At 48.3% G+C, this 22,090-nt stretch overlaps 1 protein-coding gene and 1 non-coding gene across 4 annotated transcripts; one reads left to right on the plus strand and one right to left on the minus strand.

Moving 5' to 3' along the window:
• Positions 1 to 1,014: 1,014 nt before the first annotated feature.
• Positions 1,015 to 20,673, minus strand: SLC1A6 (solute carrier family 1 member 6). 3 transcript variants are annotated; one of them, XM_065875129.1, is made up of 10 exons: positions 20,341 to 20,673; positions 15,610 to 15,821; positions 14,677 to 14,814; positions 12,961 to 13,165; positions 12,165 to 12,207; positions 11,400 to 11,743; positions 7,746 to 7,979; positions 6,216 to 6,410; positions 2,211 to 2,345; positions 1,015 to 1,360 (listed from the first exon to the last, which is right to left on the minus strand). In XM_065875129.1, exons 2-10 carry the CDS (start codon positions 15,812 to 15,814, stop codon positions 1,165 to 1,167), a joined length of 1,695 nt encoding a protein of 564 aa, XP_065731201.1. In that variant the 5' UTR covers positions 15,815 to 15,821; positions 20,341 to 20,673; the 3' UTR covers positions 1,015 to 1,164. The 3 variants fall into 3 exon arrangements, with proteins under 3 accessions (XP_065731201.1, XP_065731200.1, XP_065731202.1); XM_065875128.1 differs by having other exon boundaries at positions 15,610 to 15,817; positions 20,341 to 20,491; XM_065875130.1 differs by lacking the exons at positions 1,015 to 1,360; positions 2,211 to 2,345; positions 6,216 to 6,410; ... (1 more) ...; positions 12,961 to 13,165; positions 20,341 to 20,673 and having other exon boundaries at positions 11,713 to 11,743; positions 15,610 to 15,814.
• On the plus strand, positions 7,313 to 7,385 carry TRNAR-CCG (transfer RNA arginine (anticodon CCG)). Its single transcript has one exon. It is a non-coding gene; the product is annotated as a tRNA-Arg (tRNA).
• Positions 20,674 to 22,090: the final 1,417 nt, after the last annotated feature.

Genomic DNA, 22,090 nt, shown 5'->3' on the forward strand with positions numbered 1-22,090 from the left:
CCCAAATAAAGGACTGGCCCTAGACCGCCTCCTGAAAGATGATCTCTAAGCCCCTGGATATCCTGCCTGATAAAAGTGTCTTTGTTTACCTGAGGCCTTAATCCATGCCAGGCAGTCTGTGTTGACAGTGTAGCTGATGATGAATGCCTGTTTTTGTTTACCTGGGACCCTAGCAATGCTGTATTAGTTTGACCTCTGGGGGGACTAAAGAGTGAGTTGTGGGGCTTCCCTGGTGGCGCAGTGGTTGAGAGTCCGCCTGCCGATGCAGGGGACACAGGTTCGTGCCCCGGTCCGGGAAGATCCCACATGCCGTGGAGCGGCTGGGCCCGTGAGCCATGGCCGCTGAGCCTGCGCATCCAGAGCCTGTGCTCTGCAACGGGAGAGGCCACAACAGTGAGAGGCCCACGTACCGCAAAAAAAAAAAAAAAAAAGAGTGAGTTGTGAAGGTCAGTAGGAACTCCATGCCTACATGACAGACCCTGATAAAATCTCTGGACACCAAGGCTCCGGTGGGCTTCCACGGTTGGCAGTATTTCATATGTGTTGTCACACATAATTGCTGGGAGAAATAACTGCTGTCCATGCAATGCCACTGGGACACGACAACTGGAAGCTCGCACCTGGTCTCTCCTGGCCCCTGCCCCCTGCACCTTTTGCCTTTGCTGATTTTAACCTCTGTCCTTTCACTGCAATAAACCATAAATGTGAGCATCAGAGCTTTTTCGAGTTCTGTGAGTCCTTCCGGCAAATCATCAAACCCGAAGGTGGTCATAGGGACTCCCGACACAGAGGCCATGGATATTGTTTTATTAGGAGAAATAGTAGTTTTCCTTTACCCTTCTCGAGTTCCACCAGTCCTTGAGAAAATGAGGAACATGAGCTGATCGCTCACCTTGTGGAACCTGAAGCTCCCCTTAGCCCCAATCCCAGGGAAAACATCTCCTCCCCTGCCTTGCCCATCACCCTCCCACAAATTCTCAGCATATGCCCAGAGAGAAACAGAGCCCTTAGACATCTTTCATCCCTGCTCTTTTATCTCAGTTTCCCCCCAGACGCGCTGGAAAGAACATGTGTGTTCAGTGCACAGTCACTCATGCAGCGGTCTTCCCCAGGAACCCCCTCCCCAGCCCCCTTCCCTCCTCTAGGCGGCAGAGCTGGGGGCTCTCACATGGCACTCTCGTTGCCTCCCCGTCCCCTGGACGCCCCCTTCTCTTGTGCCATGAGAGACTTGTAGGGCTTCCCCAGGCTGGGGAGGGTGAGTTCAGCTTCCTGCAGCTCCAGCTCCCGCTGAGACAAATGCTCAATGACTGCTGCTCCAATAGAGTCCCCCAGCACATTGGTCACGGTGCGAAGTCGATCACTGGAGGGGGCGGGGGCGGTGGGGAGGGAGAGACAAGCCACCGTTAATCGAGGTTTGAAGAGCTCCACAGAGAAGAGGGTGCAGCAGCCAGGAGCTCCTTGTGCCTAAAAGTTGGGGTTCACATTCCAGTCTAACACAGGGTGGACCGAGCTCTGATATGCTCACGTTTGTTATTAGCAAGGCAAGTCTTTTTTTAAAAAAAATGTAAACGTCTGATACAGAAAAGTAGGGGTTACGAGCTGAACAGCATACAGGATGAGGAAGGTAACCATTGTGAGTAAACAAGGCCAGACTGAAGACCAACTAAATGAGACTCAGATCCAGGGGACAGCTCCCAAGTGGGGACAAAAGTCCAGATTTTTATATGTAAACCTCCTATTTTTAAAAGTTGAGGGAATTCCCTGGCGGTCCAGTGGTTAGGACTCGGCGCTTTTACTGCCACAGGTGCAGGTTCAATCCCTGGTCAGGGAACTATGATCCCTCGAGCCACACAGCGTGGCCCAAAATAAATAAATAAATAATTAAAGTTGAGAATTTTTTTTTAAATTTGCAAGCCAGCTCTGCCCCCAAGGATCACCTTTTTGGTGACTTCTACATTAAACAGGTACAGCAGGGCTTTTCTGGATAATGGGTAAAGACCCCATTGCTTACCTCCTCCCTGCCCTACTTCCCAAGGTTAACTCTATAGAATTTGGGATCCACATGGCTTGGGATATTCCCCCAGGCCACCTTTTCATTCTAAAATCCTAGAACTCTGTCCTTGCTGGAATAAGAGCCCGTGTGTTGGGAGTGCTGCAGGGAGAGTGGTGGGTTCGAGGACAGATAGCACCAGAGTCTGAAGAGCACTTACAGGAACCAGTCCACAGCTATGATGAGCGTGATATCTTCAGTGGGCAGGCCGACCGAGGTTAGCACAATGACCATGGTGACCAGACCTGCCTGGGGGATGCCAGCAGCCCCAATGCTGGCTGCTGTAGCCGTGATACTGCATGTGGAGAGAGAACACAGCGAGGCAGGAGGAGGGAAGGGAGAGATGAGGCAGTGTCAGAAGAGACACAAAAGAAGGGAAGGGGTCAGTTTCCCAGGGCATCTTAAATCAAATTCCCAAAAATAAAGAGCAAATCCAAAGCAACTTTCATTGAATGCCACTGCAGTTATGTTCCCTCCTCCTTTGTTGGGATCTGGTTAGACGTCCACCCAATGATAGAGGTTTTAAACAATTCATATTGCAGATGCAAGAGTAAGGATTTAACCAGTTGCTTCTGGGGACTGGAAGAGGGCAGAAGAATCAACTGGGCAGCAGCCGTAAAGCAGAAGCTTGAGTTCCCCATGTGCACGTATGTTAGAAGTAGGTAGGTCAGTATAGACAGGTCCAGCTGCCAGGAACAGAACTCCGGAAGGTGGGCCAAATTTAGAGTCAAAAGAAGAAATTGTCTATGGTGCTTGAGTGAATTTTAAAAATTAGACATTTACACATATAAGGTTTTGGAAAACTAAAACGTAAAACACATAGAAAGTGAAAGAGATGGTGATCCACCATCAAGTAGAGGGTCAGACTGGATCACAAGTAGGCTAGATTTTAGCTCCTGCATCAATTCGGATGTCTAGCCTGGTGTGCTAAGAAGAATTATAAGACCACTGGGCTTGCCAGGAAAGGTGTTAGGGCCCTGAGGTTGACGCCCCCCCCCTCCCTGGTGGCTTCTGAAGTCCTTTCCCAAATTCTATAGTCGTGGACATAGAGCTACTCGAGATGCTTAACGCAGACGATATCTCTTACAGCACAGTGATTGAGCAAACATTTGGGCTCATGAACAGGGAATGGACTTTGGGGTCCAGCAGGTTTTATTCGTCAGCTGTACACCCTGGGACATAAACTCAGAGCCTATATTCCCTCATCTATAGACTGGTAGACATATACCTACCTTGAGGGGTTATTATGAGCCGTAAAATAGAACAATGCTTTGAGAGTAGGGCCCCAAGAAGGGTCATTATTACTAATATCCTAAGTGAGAGAGAATATCTCTTCTGAGTGCTGGCCCTGGCGTAAACAGTGATCTGTGCATGCCCTTGGGAGGCAGGCACCATGCTCTCATAAGATCCAGCTAATTCCACCTGGATCCAATAATCCAACTCAAACTTTGTTTAGATTCAGTCCAAACTAGGAATCCCTAACCATCCAATCACAATCTTCCACTAAATTCTGAAGCAATTACCTGATGGGTCTCAAGCTGGCCACTGCCACCAAGCTCTTCGCATAGATTAGAAGCTAGAAGTGATGCTCAGTTCCCTGATCCATTTAAGAACGCCCCTCAAGAGTCCTTACCCTTTTTGATGACTTCTCTACTCCCCAGAATGTGAAAGTTCCCGTGAAAAGTGCTCACTGCAATGTTTGGGACCCTAAGCTAGACAAACAAACAAACCAAAACGTGTTCCTTTGAAATTATCTTCATGTCATCTTCACTGCATCCTTGGTTTCCCCTAGAAAAGGCTTCTCATACCACAGCCTTTTATTGTAAAGGCAAGGAAGATTGTTTGAAGAAAGACTCAGGGGCCTCAGAGGTATAAGACTCAAAGATCTCTGGGTTGTGTGGTAACAAGGTAGCTGGGACCTCCTCTACCCATAGTAGAAGGGACTTCACATGGGCTCAACATCTCACAGGACCTCCAGATGCTATGAGCCATAGTGCCCAGATTGAAGCTGTATCCCTGAATGTCCCTAAGCCATTGGGACCCAAGTTCAGCCTGTTTTCCTTATCTGCAGAGTGGTCTCTCAGAACCCCTATAAAAAGAGAGAGCACTCCGTCCTGCTGCTGACCCCAGTTACCAGTATTTCCAGCCAAGCCAGCTTGGTACTACACTGCATGACATTGTGGTACCTGCCTTTATTCACAATCCCTATGTAGCCAAGAGGGGCAGAGAGCTGTTAGGGAGGGTAGGATGCTCCATTAAAGAGCATGGGCACTGGAGTCCAGTTTCCCTGAGGTCACTAGTATTCTAGGTCTAAGGTCTTTATTTTTATAATATGTGAGAGACATCAGAATGCCTTCATATGCTGTAGAGAAAGGTCAAGTAGAGGCAGTGGAGTTGAAAATGCAAGTAAGCAATGGAGTAGCTGACAGAGTGAGAAGATAGGAGGGACGAGATTTGGGGAATTGTAGAGGAATGAGTTTTGAATAGAGCAACAGATCCATGTTTAAACTGAGATCAGGGGAAAGAAAGCATGGATGGATGCATACCACAATAAATTTGAGTTGTGGGGGCAGAAAGTTGGGTCCATTCACACCCAGTAACCTCAACGACACCCCTGAGGTATAAGGAAATATGATCTTTTACGCGGAAGAAAATTGGAGAACGGAACTGGAAGATAAATAGAGTGAAGATTTGGAATGAGGGATGGATAATGGTGCCACCACATAACTGGGTAGTTATCTACCCTGGGCACAGTAGTATCACCTGGGCGGTTTTCACAAACATACCAACGCCTATACCCTACCCCCACCATAGCAAAGTCAGAGCCTCAGGGAGTAGGTGGTCTTGGGCAATGCTAATGAGTAGCCAAGACTTTGAATCACTGATATAAAGGGATTTCTGAGTGGAAATACACTTAGCTGGTAAGTTAATGCGTCGTCTTGTAGCGGTCACTGCAGTAATCACCACAGTGGGTAGATTTTTCTCTAGCTGGGTTCAGACACCTTGACATAGGAACAGATAAAGTGGTTGATTGAATCCCCAATGTTGAGGATTTGGAAAGACTAAGGGGTAAGGATATCAAAGACGCTCTCAAGAAAATGAAAGAATGAAGCACCACACTCTCTGGTCCGGAAGCTCACGGTTCCACGTGTGGTCCCTAGACCAGCAGCATCAGCATCACCTCTGAACTTGATGGAAATGCAGAATCACAAGCCCCAACCCCGAGCTACTGAATCAGAGTCTGCTTTTGAACAAGACCCCCAAGTGATTAGTACGCACAGAAAAGTTTGAGAGGCGCTGAACCGAAACACACAGAGGGAAAGTGAAACCATAATGGAGGGAATGAGAGGAGTTGAAGAAGCAAGACTTTTCATGGAATTAAAGAAAATATGTAGGGGAAGTAAAGTGAGAGAATGGAGAGATCGGACACTGTGGCCACGATGCACATACTCGAGATGTCAGAGCAGGCTAAGCAGGGGCAAAGTCCAGGACATGGCCCCAAGAGTAGGTGGCTGGAATTCCAAAGGTCAGCAAACTTTGAAAAGAAGATGATGGAAGAGTCACCTGTTTGGATGTTGAAATTGTTTAGGAAGAGGCTAAGAAAATGGAAAGAAAAAGATAGCTATACAGCATCAGCTGAGTTACATAACCCTTCTCTGGATTCCCAAAACTCTTACGTTACCCATAATAAGGAGATAATCTTTTTTATAATTTGGCAAGGGCAGTAATGGAACTATGCATAGGACATCATGAGATGTCATTCAAAGAGCCCACGCCTGTAAAATACTTAATGCTGTGTATGGCACATAGCAAGTGTTTTATAAATGTTGGCCATCATCATCATCTCCATTATCACCATCACCACCCTTATCACCCCCATCACTATCATCACCACTATCCCCTCCGTAATCTACATCATCCTCACCAACACCGTCATCATCGTCATCCTCATCATCAGTGTGTCTTTTTCCTTCATTAGACTGGATCTTCCCTGAGTTCAGGAACCATGTCTTATTTTTTCCTGCGTCCCTCAACACATCCCCCTTCCAACATCCAAAGGCTCCCTTTACTTCTTGCTGTGACTCCCTCCCCTCCAACACCCCCAGCCAAGCTCATGACTTCTCAGGTCTCAGCTGTTGGCAGGTCCCACCCAAGGCCAACTCACCTGATAGTTGTGATCTGACCCAGGTTGAGTTCGTAGTTGTTGACTTGAGCGATGAAGATGGCGGCCAGGGCCTCGTAGAGGGCAGTGCCATCCATGTTGACGGTGGCCCCCACCGGCAGCACAAACCTGGTGATGCGGCGGTCCACACCCAGGCCCTCCTCCAGACAGCGGAAGGTGATGGGCAGTGTCGCAGAGCTGGGAGAGAGAACCCCAAGGGCTGAGAATAAGTGGTGGCGATGGGCCAAGGGAGGGCTCCCCCGAGAACACTGGAAGGCGAAGTGGGAGCTAGAGCAAGGGGAAGACGGCAGGTGTCTGACATTTCAGAGGCCGATGACTGTGCGTGGGGGAGGGGAACTCCTCATGACACAGAGAGCACACAGCAGTGGGGTCCCCCAGGCTGAAGGTCTCTTGACCCACCTAAAACCAATAGCTGAGGGCTACTTACTAGACACTAGTTCGTGTCACCAGTTCGCTCTAACTATCCACTCCCAGAAAGGAGGCAAAGGGCCTTCTGAGCTCCCACACCTCAGGGCTAAGAGAGAGGTATTACAGAAGACTCCTATTCCCCACTTCCCATGTTTATTCAGGGAGTGACCTCAGCTACACTAACCTTCTAGGTCTCTCTCTCCCCGCTTGGGATCAGCTGGTCCATGAAACATGCGCTCTGTCTGGTCAGCTCTATATCATGCAGTGAGAATCCTGGACCCACAAAGGGGATCTTTGGGTGTCCATGCCTGTGGCAACCGGGTGAGTTTAATTCTGGGGTACAATGGCACCAATCCTCCTTGGCCACAGATCAAAAGGCACAACATTCTCCAACAGGTGTTACAAGCAATAAAAATGATACTTTTCTTCCATCTGGTTGGCTCTAGTGATACATCTCAGATTGTTTTGAATTTGATTGACGGTGGAGAGGGGAGCTCTTTATGAAACCCCTGAAACCATAAAAGAGAAGGAAGCCAAGGGAGCTCCCAGAGGCCATCTCAAGGGGAGATGAGACCCTATGAGGTAGAAAATGACTGAGATCATGACCCTTGGTCCTAACCTCAAAATTTGCAGCTGGTTCTCCCTCCATATTAAATAGAGAAACAGGGACTTCCCTGGTGGTCCAGTGGCTAGGATTCCATGCTCCCGATGCAGGGGGCCTGGGTTCGATCCCTAGCCAGGGAACTGAATCCCACATGCCGCAACTAAAAAGATCTCGCTTGCTACAACGACGATCCCACACGCGGCAACGAAGATCCTACATGCTACAGCTAAGATCCAGCGCAGCCAAATAAATAGATATTTTAAAAATAAAGAAATAAATAGAGAAACAGAAAAGGAGGGAAAGGGGTTAGGAGAGCCAGCCCAGGACAAAGATCAGTGCCCAGGTGTCGAGCCACCTGGAGACCTTCAAGAGCACCTGACATTACTATACAACCCAGATGAGGTTCTGTAGTGGCAGAGAGGGCAGGACTCCTAAGAGAGCCTGTGAAAGGCAAAGAGTGAACCTAGGAAGGGTACCAGTGGTGAGGAGCAAGGCCATACCTGGAAGACGTGCCCATGGCAGTGATGAGGGCCTGCAGTATTCCCCCAATGAAGGGGAAAGGATTCCGATGGGTGATGAGGAAGTAGATGAGAGGCAGGATGCCACCGGCATGAAGGAACAAACCCACGATGACGGTCAGGGTGTACATGCCCAGCTGACCCCCAAGGACAGCCATGTCTTCCATCTCTAGGATCTTGCCAGCAATCAGGAACAGGATGCCCACAGGTGCATACCTGGGCCAAGCCAGACACCTGTCAGGCCTCCCTCATGACCTCCCCTACAAGCCTGGAGCCAGCATCCCCCAGGCTTTGCCAACATAGACCCTGGAGCCAGGCAACACACACCATACAGCAGCCCACTCCACTCCAACCTTCCCCACACAATAACAAATGGGGCTGGGTCCCACAAATAAATCCCACCTTTTCTTCCTGATTACCCACAGCTCGCCCACAGAGAGCAGAAGAGTTCCTACAACTCCAACATATACATTCTTATAAGGTCTCTCCTTCACCCACCCCCCAATTCAAGTCCCCCCAAATAATCACAGTCCTCAGGGCTTTTTCCCTAGACATTGCCCAGACACTCCCTATCTCTGGCCTTCTAACTTCCCTTATTCACTTCCCCCAACTCTTTGCTCTACATCTGTAACCTGTATGCCCCTATTCTCTTTCCTTTAAGTATATATTCTCACTCATTCACCAGCCCTAAGTTATTTCACCTGGATTTCCCACAGACATCTTAAACAACCTGTCTTAAATATTATACGATATTGCTTATATGTGGAATCTAAAAAAAAATTGTACAAATGAACCTATTTACAAAGCAGAAATTGAGTCACAGCTGTAGAAAACAAACTTACGGATACCAAGGGGGAAAGGTGGGGGAGGGATAAATTGGGAGATTGGGATTGACATATACACACTACTATATATAAAATAGATAACTAATAAGAACCTACTGTATAGCACAGGGAACTCTATTCAATATTCTATAATGACCTATACGGAATAAACTCTGAAGAAGAGTGGATATATGTATGTATATATAACTGACTCACTTTGCTGTAGAGCAGAAGCTAACACAACATTGTAAATCAACTACACTCCAATAAAAAGTTAATTATAAACAGCCTGTCTTATTAAATTATCTGTTCGTTCACTCAACAAATATCCATTGAGCACCTACTATGTTCCAGTCACGTGGTCCCTGCCCTCATGGTGCTTACATCCTAATGGGGGAACTATGCAATACACAGAGAAATATGTCATTAAAAACTTCAGGTAGGGCTTCCCTGGTGGCGCAGTGGTTGAGAGTCTGCCTGCCAAGGCAGGGGACACGGGTTTGTGCCCCGGTCTGGGAAGATCCCACATGCCGCATAGTGGCTGGGCCCGTGAGCCATGGCCGCTGAGCCTGCGCGTCTGGAGCCTGTGCTCCGCAACAGGAGAGGCCGCCAAAACAGTGAGAGGCCCGTGTACCGCAAAAAACAAAACAAAACAAAAAACTTCAGGTGGTGATAACTACAAAAGAGAATCAGTGAGTGGGGCTGTAAGAATGAGTGGTCAGGGAGGGCTTCTCTGAAGAGGTGACATTTATGCTGATACCTGAATGATGAAAAGGAACCATGCATATTTGAGGGGAAAGCATTGCAGGCACAGTTCAAAGACCGTGAGATGGATGTGAGCTAGAAGTACTGGAGGAACAGAAAGAAGACCAGTATAGCTGGAGCAGTGAGTGAAAAGAAGAGTAGAGAAGACAGATGAAGCAAGTTCATAGGGGGTTCACCTGTTTTCCACTCAAAACAGCCCATTGCTTAGTTTTGTGAGTTTCTGCCAGTGATGCCATAATTCACCCATCACCAGACTTCCTTTGTTATTTCTGTCTCTTTAGAAATTGAAGTCCACACTTGGTCATTGTCATGGGGGATGTATGAGGAGGTGAGGACCGCTTGGGGAGGTGGTGCAACAGCTTAGGTCAGAAATGGTGAGACCCAAGCTGAGGTTGTGGGAATGAGGATACAGGGGACTCCTCCAGCCACATCTGTATTCCCCAAGCTGGGCTCGAGGTTAGCCCTGGTGGGTGGTTGCTGACTTGTCTCCAACTCCAGATCTACCTCTGTGAATAACCTGTTAACTCCTTTCTCAAATTCCTCACCTCCATCCTTCCTTTCTCACACTCTGCAAAATTCCTCAACTCTGGATCAATTGCACATGACTTCTTTCCTCCTATACTCGGCTACCTGGCACATATGGATATTTTCCCAAACGTGCCAAGGACATCGCTATAGACTCATGGTGCCCAATTCAGTTGAGTTTTCAATATTCCTTTTCAATCTTCTTGCTCGTCCTTGATAAGCTTTCCCTCCCAATCCCCTCAGCTGCTTTTCCAAGCTCTCAACTTAGCCTCTAGCCCCCCACCCAACTTTCAAATTATTTGGGATGACGTACAATGTCTTCCCCAATTTGGGAAGACAGCCTCGTTAACATCTTCCACCACCACTCCCTAGGTAGGCTCCCACCTTCTTGAACTCCTTACCATTCTCCAAACAACTCAGGTTCTTTCGAGCTTTGCATGTTCTATTCCCTCTGCTTGAAGTGCCTCTCCTTTCTTCCTGTCCTGTTGGATTCCCACTCACCTTTCAAGACCCAACTAAGAGGCGGACGTCTCCATGACTTCCTCCTCACCTTCCCAGACAGAGTTCACTGCATATCCCTCATTGGCTGCTTACTTATCTATACTTTTTTAATGTCTCTTGGCTCTAGAACCTTCCATCTTGTATTATATTTATCTAATATGTGCCTGTCTCCTCCAAGACTTTGAAAGCTCTTTGAGGACAAGGACTGAATTCAATGTATCTCTGTATTCCAGAGTTCAAAATAAAGTCAGCCTGGGAAAATGTCTGCTGAAAGAATGAAGGGATTTAAAGAATGAATGAATGAATGCGTCAATTAAGGAATAATCAGTGAGCGGATAAATGAGTGAGAAAATGAGCAAATGAGACATGAATGATGGGTGAGTGAACTAATGAGTGGGTTAAGCAAATGGATGAATGAATGCAAGGAATATTTGACTGAGTGAATGAGAGAATAACAAATGTAGAGATGAACAAGTGAGTCAAAGAATGAGTCCAAATGAATAGATGACTTAGTGAGTAAATCAATCAATCAATCAAAGAATTAACTAATGCATGGATGAGTTTGTGAATGGATTTATGAGTGAATGAATGAGTGACTTAACCAATGCAAAGAAAAATGAACAAATGAATGGGAAAATGAGTGAACCAATTCATGGAAGAATGAAGATAAATAAATAAATGGATGGATAATTCGGCCAATCCATAGAAGAATGGGAAGATAGATAAATGACGGAGGGAATGAACAATGCACAGGAGCTTGAGTACAAATGAATAAATGAGTGAATAAATAGATGAACAAGGGGGTGAATGAGTGAATAAATCATTGCACAAAGGTATGAATGAATGAGTAAGTGAATGAGTGAGGGTGTGAATTAACCGATGCATATATAAATGACTTCGGCCGAGTGGTCCCAGCAACCACTTCAGGAGCTGCCCCACAGCCTGACTTCCCAGCCCTGACAACACCCTTCTGTGTGCCATCACCACCACCACCCCGCCCTTGTCACAGCCCAGCACTCACCAGATAATGATGCCCACCAGCCTCATAATAGCCTCATTGAGGCTGTCGAAGAAATCCCGCAGGACTCGGCCCTTGTGTTTCATGCCACCGATGACCAGCCCGAAGGCCACTGAGAAGACCACAAGGCCCAGGGCGTTGATGCCATTGGCTGAGCCAGGCACAGGCACAGTCTCCTCAAAGCTCAGCACCTCCTGCAAGGTGCCTATGGCCCGTGTGACATTTTCCAAGAGGCTGCTTCCGTTCTCCATTGAGGATAAAGGAGGCATGGAGGTGCCCAGCTCAGATCCATTATCTGTCCTCACAATGGTCCTGGTTACCAACCTCGTGCTGTACTGCGTCTTAAACTGAAATAAGGAGATATTGGGCCATAGACCAATACATAGTAAATTGAGTGCATAAACAGGTTAATGAGGGAGTGAACAACCAATGAATGGAAGAATGAGTATAGATTCTGCATTTTTCACAAGCTCCCTGGGCAATGCTCAGACAGGTTTTGGGGTCTGTCTCCTCAACTGTCTATGATCAGAAGCCTTGGTTCCTCCTCCATTACCATCCCCAGGCAGCCTTTGACCTAAGTCCTTCTCTCTAACCTTGCCTTGATCACCACACCAATAGAAAGCACATTCTTTCAGACTCTTCCAAAAGCCCCTGGGCAATGCTCTGTCAGGTCCTTCTTCCCATCCCTCACTCCTGGACCATTCACTCGGCAGCAAGCTCCCCCAACCCTCCAAACCTCCTTGATCAGACTATGTACTTCCCCCTGACCTGTTTGAAGCAGGCCTCCACAAGGTTGGGCGGAAACATATTTCTGCAGAAAAACATCAGATGAATGAACGTGGTTAGACCTTAGAAGAGAATCTAGGCTGATAACAGTAATAATAATTGCAATGGCAATGATAATAATAGCAGCCAACATCTGAAAACCGATCTAAGTGCCTTACCTATGGGATCTGATTTAAACACCACAATAATCCTAAAAGGGAGTGTTATTGATGTCCCCATTTTACATACAAAGAAACCACAGCACAAAGAACTTATGTAAGTTACCCAAATCCACACAACTCCTAAGGGGTACAGATGGACCTCAAATTCAGGCCTGTCTGAGCCCTTTGGTATGACCTTATGCCACCTCAGGGACTTCAATTCACACACAGTGATGTCTCCAAAAAAAAAACACGGAAAGCTCCCCCCAAGTCAGTGACTAGGGTAGAACTATGACCAGCCTTGATTCTGGCAGGCAAAATCTTGCTACTTTAAGAGAATCATTCACCTTCCAATGGATCTTGGGAACACCAGACAAATACCATTTGTCCTGAGCCCATCTCAAGATGCTGCAATTATAGCCTCCCTAGCCTACGGGTCAAAAGATCATACCCTAGGAGTAAGCTGCTCTCAGAGGATTTATGCAAGGCTCCAGGACAGAAAATAGGTACCAAAAACACTAGGCCCAACTTGGGTGTTGCATTTCCAGGCTGGATTAGCCTGTCCCCTTTGTCTCCCCTTGAGTATAGGTTGTTACATGTAGGGCTGGAATTCCCATCAAAATTAGAAAGGACGTCACCTGACCAGGTCCATGAAGGCATCAGCCGTGGGAACGGTCTCGATCCGGCCCTCTCGGTGCAGCCCCTCCTTGGAGCCCTTCCCAGGATGGATGATGGTGACCATAAGGATGCCGATGAAGACCGCGATGACAGTGGTCACCATGTAGTATACAGCTGCCCGCATCCCCATCCGCCCTGTTGCCTTGTTATCCAAGGACGCCATACCTGGAGGACAGGTGGTGCAGCCCGAGCAGCCCCATCCACACCCCACCACCTACTCTCCCATCTATTTGCTCCACACTCCCCACACTGCTACAACCATTCCACCAAGCATCCCTCCTCCTTTGCCCCACCCCACATCGCCATCCTCCAACTCCCATTCTATGTTCCAATTACACCTTCCACTCCATCCTTTATCCCAAGCACCACTTCACTAACCTTCCCTCTATTCCAAGCCAGCATTTTCAACCCCCACTCCATCCTCTATTCACCCCTATTTTGCACCATAAGCTCATCTGCATTGCTCTCTTCATCCTCCTATCCACCCCAAAATCACACCTCCCTCCAACCCAGCTCACTATACACTATCTGTAGTAGATACTTTTGGTGCCCTATCAAGACACCCTTTATCGTGCTGATACACCCATCCTTCCACAGCTGAGCCTGTTGGCTGCTAACAACTCACGCTGCCCCCTTCTGTTGAGGGCTGCCCTCAGCCGAACAGGAGCTTACTCACCCACAAAGTCCCCATGGGAGACCTACAGCCAATGACTGATTGGTACAGGGATTCAAAAGGCCAGCTCCTTTGATTTAGACGGGGGCAGAGTTGTGGAGAACAATTCTGTAGTGTTGCACATTCTCCAGAGCTCCCCGTGGGATCAGGCTGAGACGCCAACCTTCTTCTGAACCCACATTTCTACTTAACTTCTTTCCCCATCCTGCTCACCTCACTTCCTCATAGGTTTCTCTTGAGAGCTACCCCTCAATAACTCACTTGTGCAAATAGTCCCTTCTCAGTCTCTGCTTCTAAGGAAACCCAACCCAAGAAATCATTCTTCCTTCCCTTTATCTTCGTACCCATCCCCAAATCTGGAGATTGGCAATCAACCACCCATGGGCCAAATCTGGCCCGCTGCCTATTTTTGTAAATAAAGTTTTATTGGAACACTGCAATGCCCATTTGTTTACAAACTAATCTGCTTGCTGCTTTTGCACTACAACAGAATTGAAGGGTTGCAACAGAGACCACATGGTCCTTGAAGGTGAAAATGTTTTCTACTTGTCCCTTTATAGAAAAAGTTTGCCAACCCCTGCATAGGCCATTCATACTTCCACCACCCCTCCACCCACCACCCTGTCACCTGTATCTCAAACACCTTCATCCACGTCCCATCCCATTACCTTCCACACCACATCCCAGCTACCTTCCCTGGCTGCCCCACAACAGCCTTCCTTTCATCTCTGGATGATACTAAGCCCCTCTCAGGCTGGTATTTTACCTCCAAGGAAAAGTACAGGAAAGCTACTGAGATAAGGATTGCAGGTCATCTGGGTTCTGGAACCCAGGTCTGATTGGGATCAGGGCTTTGGCCAAAGACTCAGAGCTACGTGCATGCTCCATGTTTGAGGTCCTGAGTTGGGGAGGTGGTCCCATGCTTGGAACAGCCGTGGCTCCAGGTTTGAGCTTGGACTCTGGGATGTGTCTTGGAGGCCGACACTGGCCTGGGCTCTCTCACCTGTGACCAGACTGGAGACAATGAGTGGCAGCACCAGCATCTGTAGCATCCTCATGAGAAGCTCTCCAGGGAAAGAGAAGTACTTGACCTGGCGGTAGCTCAGCTGGTACGGCCGCAGGGCAAAGGCCAGGCTGACCCCTAGGGCCAAAATGAGGGGTCTGTAGGGTTGAATTTGGTCACTGAATCCCAAGCAGGGGCCATCCATCCATCCCAAGAAGGGCGTGTGTGTGGGTAGAGGTGACAGAAAGAGAGAAAGATTCTATGAGTGTGCGTGTTTGTGTGTACGTTGTGGAATGTATGAATTTATGTGTTATTGTGTTGACATGTGTGTAAATACGCACATTCATGTGTACATATGCACACATATGTGATAGCGTGTACTCACTTGTGCACATGTATCTGTCCCTATATATGAGGGTCCATGTATATGAGATGCACATGTTTTTCCCATGTGTGTATACAGGTATGACTTGTGTGTGTATGTTACTGTTTTCAAGCATGGGGGTACACATGTATTCAAGCTCTTAAGTGGGCCATTGTGTGTGCAGAGGAATGCATGTGTGTGTGAACGTGTTTATAAGTTCTAGTATATGTGTGCAAGCGTGTGTTTACTTTTTTGCACCTGTATGTTTTGTGCATGCATAAAAACGTGTTCATGTTTGTGTGTGTTCGTATGCAGAAGTGCGTTTGTATGGTGTACACTTATGCCCGTATATACACATGCATATAGATGAGACGTTGTGTGTACCCACAGATGTGTTCGCAAGAATGTATTCCTATTTGTGTGAGCGCGTCCTGGGGAGGGGGAATGGTGGACGTGTGCACCTGTGCAGGTGAGAAGAAGTAAGTGGAGGGAAGAAATACGCTGTGCGGGGAACTTCCCTCAGGTCCTCGCCCTCCGGGGGCAGAGCCCGCCCCTCCCAGACGACTCACCAATGACCACGGCGCTGACGGTCAGCAAGATGAAGGCGTTCCGGCGCAGGAAGCGCAGCACGTGCTCGCACGTCATGGTCTGCAGGCGCAAGCGCGTTCTCAGCGCTCTCTGCTGCAGGCTGTCCAGCAGCCGCTGCAGCAAGCCCACCCGGCCCAGCCGCTGGCCACTCTCCCGCAGAAACAAGCTGTTGCCATGGCTGCTCATCGTCTACCTGCGGGGTACAAAGGGGCCCGGGCCTGGTGAGGGGCCGGACAGAAGGTGGATGTGGGAAGAGGGGAAAGGTGGCAGAAGCTGGTGATGAACTCAGAGAGAGTCCAAAGAGCAGGGGAGGGGCGGCGTCGGTCTGTTGGGATGTGCCTGCGCTGGGCCACCTGAGAACACTGCTAGGGGTTCAAGGGTCATGTCCTGGCAGAAAAAGATCAAGGTCTCCAGAATCACTCCCAGGCATGGCTGGGAAGAGACAGAGGAATAGGTCACAATATAATGGACGTTTTTGCCATTCTCTAACTCCAGACCCCTCCTTATCTCACGAGATCATCACAAGTAATTGAGAGCTGACGCAGCTCACAAACCAGACTAACAAATCTTTGCTGAGCATCAACTTCACTCAGAGCCTTAAACAAGGCACTCTGTGGTTAGCCCCCCAAATTACTACAGCACAACGACAGAATCAGCAGGTGCCTGGCAAACAGTTCGTGCCCAATAAATGCAGTTGCTCTGTGTGAATGCCCAAGTGAGCAACAGGCAGAGGGAGAGTCCCATGGGATGGAAATGGTGATCATTCTTGATCCCAGCACCTCTTCAGGATCCGGAAGCGCAGGCTCAGCGGCCATGGCTCACGGGCCCAGCCGCTCCGCGGCACCAGGGATCCTCCCGGACCGGGGCACGAACCCGCGTCCCCTGCATCGGCAGGCGGACTCTCAACCACTGTGCCACCAGGGAAGCCCCTCAGGATCCATTTTTGAAGAAAAATGTGATGTTCAGAGTCACTCTGGGGTGCCTGCCGGGCGCTGTCTCCCAAACTTCAGACTCTTTACATTCAGCCACATCCATGTCATCTTATTTACTTACCTAAATAATTGTAATCCAAACTGGAAACTTTAGGTCATTACTTGAAATGCTTATTATATCTTAATACACGTTAAATAAAATGCATATAAGAAATAAAACTTGCCTATCCTTTTACCAACTAAACACCTTCCATGTATAGGCAGCTTGGAAATTGTGAGGAACATTTGCCTTCATGAGTCTGAGGAAAATTTGCCTTCACAGCCCCTTCCTCCATTAAAATATATATTAAAATTATATTTGGTATAATTTGGTATGCCAAATTGGTATAAAAAGGAATATATTATTTTGGAACTAGATCAAGGTGATTGTTGTACATTATTGCAAATGAACTGAATACCACTGAATGCCACTTGAAAATGGTTGGTTTTCTGTTGTGTAAATTTCACCCCAATTTTTTAGATGAGAACAGTAATATTACATATTAAAACGTTTTCTTTGACTTGAAAGTTAAATTCTTTATTCTGATTTCAAAAGAAGCGAAAACGTTTGCATGGGTGTCCCCAAAAGTCTCGTGGGCCCTGGGCACCTCCTGTTCCAGAAAGATAAGCAGGCTTACCTATACTGATCTCACAGCAAAAAGTGGCAGCACCCCTCTTGTAGGCATACTGGCAATTCTGTTATCCCTATAGATTCATCCCCAGGCAAGAGGCTGACCACTACAGTTGGCATTGCCCGGGCTCCCTTGCCCTTTCAGTCTGGCCAGTAGAAAACGGCAGGAGAATGGAAGGTGGGAGGAGATGTAGGTGGAGCATTCTCTCAGCTCCCCCTGCCAGGCCCCTGTGTGGCACTGACTGTATTCCTCTACCTAAGGCCACAGCTCCCACTGAACAGTCCTCTGCAGCTCTTGGCCATGTGGACAACTTCTCTGGAAAAATGACTATTTAGTTCCTCTGCCCATTTTTCAATCAGATCGTTGATGATTTTTGTTATTGAGTTGTATGAGATCTTTATATATTTTGGATATTAACCCCTTATCCAATACACGGTCTGCAAAATTGTTCTCCCATTCTGTAGGTTGCCTTTTCATTTTGTTGTTTCTGTTGCTGTGCAGAAGCTTTTAAGTTTGATGTAGTCACACTTGATTTTTGCTTCTGTTGTTTGTGCTTTTGGTGTCATATCAAAAAAAAAAAAAAAAAAATCAGTGCTGTGACCAAAGTTGAGCAGCTTCTACCTTACATTTTCCTCTAGCAGTTTTACACTGTCAGGCCTTATGTTTATGACTCGTATCCACTTCAACTTAATTTTTGTGAGTGGTGTAAGATAGGGGTCTGATTTCAATATTCTTCGTCTGTTTATCCAGCTGAGATCCAAACGAGTCACAAAAATCTCTAGAGCTAGTTTTGTCTATTTCCTATCTCTCCCTCACAAGAACTGGTACAGAGCAGAGATGTACAAGCCATAGTCCAAGGACCAATTCTGGCCCGCTTCTTGTTTTTGTAAGTAAAGTTTTATAGGCACATAGCCATACTCATTCTTTATGTACTGTCTACAGCTACTTTTGTGCTACAAGTGCTGAGCTGAGCTGTCGGAACAGAGATTTTATGGGTCTCCATACAATCTCTCTGGCCCTTTACTGAAAAATTTTGGAGATCCCTGGCCTAGAGGAAGAGCGTACATGAGCTCTTTCTTTCAAATCCCACTCCACCTTTCAGGAACTGGTCACTTTCTGTGTGGCTTTGATGGCCCAATTCACGCGACACTTAGAACAGCACCTAGTGAGCATGAAATAGATGACAACCAAGGTTAATAAAAAGCAGAAATCCAACAGACACATGACTGAGGACTGAGAAAAATGTTGACAAGGGAGAGGGTCTTCCCATCGACATTGCTCGGTCCTGACTGCATTACTTGCTAAGCAATGCTTAACTTGAACTTGTTTTCCCAGGACCTTGGCCTCCATTTGGCCCCTTCTCAGTCTCTCTTGGACCCCCGGGGGCCTTCTCCCCTCACCCTGGGTTCTCTCTTTTCTAGTCTCTCCTGGTCCTACGCCTTCTCTTGGCCCTGTTTCTTAGGCTTCCTACTCAGGAAACGGCCCTTCTAGTGTTCCAGGATCTTCAGGGATTCAAGGACGGGTCCCCCACCTGGTTCTCACAACCTCCAGACTCTTAGATGTGATGAGAGGGGCATCTCTCAGAGCCAGGGGCAAAAAGGAAGGAACTCCTACATTCTAAAGCTGAAGCAGCCTACAGTGGGCAAACAGGGATGCTTTCCATACATTTTATCTCAATACACCGCTAGCCTGAGGAGTGAGTGAAGGGAGGGAAAGACAAGGAGGAAACCACATACATCACACGCCACATACACACACTTGAACACACAACCTCACACACCTGTTGTGTACAACTGACATATACACAACTGCACACAGACACACAGTTTCACACACACAGAACTGTTCAACATACAACCCACACACTTTCAGAAAGGCAACTCCAAGTATTATGCTAAGTGAAGTAAGTCAGACAGAGAACGACAAACACTGTATGATATCACTTATATGTAGGATCTAGAAAATACAACAAACTAGTGAATATAACAAAAAAGAAACAAACTCACAGGTATAGAGGACAAACTAGTGGCTGCCAATGGGGAGAGGGAAGGGGGGAGGGGCAACTTAGGGCTAGGGGGTTAAGAGGTACAAACTATTATGTATAAAATAAGCTATATTGCTATAATATATAAGCTATAAGAATATATTGTACAACACAGGGAATATAGCCAATATTTTATAATAACTGTAAATGGAGCACAACCTTTAAAAATTGTGAATCACTATGTTGTACACCTGTAACTTATATAATATTGTACATCATCTATACTTCAATTTAAAAAAAAAAGAAATGCAACTCCATTCATGCAGTATCAGTCATACAATTCCTACACACACAAACACACACACACTTGACACATTCATGAATGCCGTCAGACACAAAACCCCACACCCCTTCTCAGACACACAACCCCATACATACACACCTTCACGTCCTTGCACAACACCCCTTGTAAATGAAACTCCATATGGCATTTGCAGAAATGCCATTCCTATACACAACGCACAACTTGGGACACAAAACTTCAGACATCCGAATTCCTTCCCACATTTAAACATTCAGGCCCACCCACCTCTTTGGGAAGGCAACCCTACTCATAAATTCAGTCTCACACACACACACACACACACACACACACACACACACACACACCATCACCACCCCACACACAACTTCGGACCCAGCCCCCCGCCCCCCGCAGCGATGGCCAAAGTCTGTCACAACCAGGTCCCTCCGGAGTTGGAGGAATAAGCCCCAGGTAGGGAAGGGAACCAAGCCCTGGAAAGGGACCAGGCATCAGGCAGAGATGGAAACCTGCCCACCAGTAGAGGCCAGGGATAGAGGGACAGGATGAGAAGGGAGATGGGCAGGGAGAATCTGGAGTAACTAAGGCGATAGGAAACTGATCAGGGCTACGGGGAGATGAGCGGAGGCTACGACTCTAAGAGTCAGGGAGCAGCTGAGACAAAGAGCAGCCGAGAGATGGGAACGTGGGCGCAGGGGGCGCCCCACCCGCCGGACCCCAGGGTAGGCCAAGCCGGCCTCGGATCCCGCCTGCCCCGAACCTCAGAGCCCCCGCCCTCGAGGAGCCGTGGTGTTCCCACTCACCAGGGCCAGGAGCTGCGGGGGCGGCCTGCCCGCGTGTCCGCCTACGCGCTGCGCCAGGAGGCAGAAGCCGGAGCCCAGAGAAGCGCCCGGCCAGGGCAGGGGGGAACCGCCAGAGACCGCGCAGCGCCGGCTCCAGGACCAAAAGGCCGAGGTACCCGCGCTGAGCCGCGACGCGCTGTGCAGCGAGTGGGATCGGCGCCAGCCCTGCGTTCACGTGGGTGTGGGGGCCCCGGGTCGCTGGAGGTGGGGGGCGGGGGCGGGATCCCCTCCGGGATGCCCCCAGCCTCCCCCGCGCCCAGCCCTGGCTCAGCTGCAGCTTGGGAGAAAGGGCGCTGCCTGTTTGGGGAGGGAGGGGATCCTGGGGTAGGCGGGGTGGTTGGCCTCTCTCTCGTCTAGCCCCCGCCCCCCAGCTCAGAGCCGCGCCTCCGAGCCCCAGCCTCCCGCTGCCTCCTGAGCCCTCCCGAGGCCAGAATATCCCTGGAGAGCGCGGGCACCAGGCCCTGGCACCACTGGGCCCAAGCCCGCATCCTCAGCGGAGGTCTGGGGATGGCGCGGGCGTGAGCGTCCGAGTGAGCGCAGCCTCTGCGTGGGCTCGGCTGCCCCTCTTCTCCCTCGGGGCGCACATTCCATCCTTGGCCACTTGGCCGCTGTGTGAGCTTGAGCCAGCCCCTCTCCCTCTCTGTGCCTGGTCTCCTCGTTTAAACAACGGAGATGACTCTGCCGACCCCACAGAAAATTAAAGCTGAGAAAACTGAAGTGCGTGAGCATGGAAATCCTCCCTGCAGCGTGAAGCATTGTGCAAGTGGGAGGCAAATCACTGCTGTTAGTATTGTAATTAACATTATTCTTTGCACTCTTTAGGATACACCGGGCAATGTTGATTTTGCTTTTCTTCCCAAATGGCACTGACTTGGCTGTTTCCAATATCTCCTACCTCTCCTGAAAAGTAATTGCCATGTTTAAGAGCTGAGCACAGAGCATGGCATGTGATAAAAACCCAATACATGTTTGCTATTATTATTGTTATTGAGCAATTGTTGACGGCAACTTCCTAGTCTAGGCAGGCTCTTTTACTCATATTTAATCTACACACCCCTATGCAGTAGATATCATTACCCTCATTTGCAGATGAGGAGACAGGCTCTCAGAGAGGTTCAGTAACTTGACCAAGGTCACACAGCCGGGGAGCAGCCACCCCAATTCCAATTCTTTGTGCATACAGCCCCCACTCTCCTTCTTGACACAATACCTTCTAGATAAGCAGTTCTCAAACTTAGCTGTACCTTAGAATCACCAGGGGAGCCTTTAAAAATTCTGATACCCAGGTGGTACCCCAGACCAATTTCGTCAGCTTCCCTGGGCGAGGGGCTCAGGCATATTTTAATGCTCCTCAAATGATTTCAATGTCTGGCTGAAGTTGAACCCCTGCCCCAGATGTCAAGTTCTCCTGGGCCACACCTGCAACTCCTCCCTGAAACCTTCACACTCCCTCTGTTTCAGTCACCAGGTGTGCACAGATGATTCTGCATCCTTTTCTGAGCCTCGAGCTGCCCCTGAGGTCCTGGTTCATACAGTTATTCCCTCCACACATATTTATCGTTCATCCACCCACTATGCTTCAAGCTGTGCTAGAGGCTGGAAGACAGAGCGCCCCCTGCTCTTTCACACAAAATAAGAAGAAGAAACATCAGTGGTTCTCAAACTATTGGGTCTTGAAAACACTTTACACTGTTAAAATTAAGGAGGATCC

Source organism: Phocoena phocoena, chromosome 3 (assembly GCF_963924675.1).
Source record: "Phocoena phocoena chromosome 3, mPhoPho1.1, whole genome shotgun sequence".
Classification (NCBI taxonomy): domain Eukaryota; kingdom Metazoa; phylum Chordata; class Mammalia; order Artiodactyla; family Phocoenidae; genus Phocoena; species Phocoena phocoena.

What these genes read in the sequence shown, in the direction of transcription:
- SLC1A6 (XM_065875129.1), bottom strand. Translation starts at nt 15,814, where the DNA reads ATGAGCAGCCATGGCAACAGCTTGTTTCTGCGGGAGAGTGGCCAGCGG. An exon ending in CGTCAGCGCCGTGGTCATTG is followed by an intron (nt 14,815 to 15,609) that starts GTGAGTCGTCTG and finishes TTTTGGCCCTAG; the next exon opens with GGGTCAGCCTGGCCTTTGCC. An exon ending in ATAGCTGTGGACTGGTTCCT is followed by an intron (nt 1,361 to 2,210) that starts GTAAGTGCTCTT and finishes CGCCCCCTCCAG; the next exon opens with TGATCGACTTCGCACCGTGA.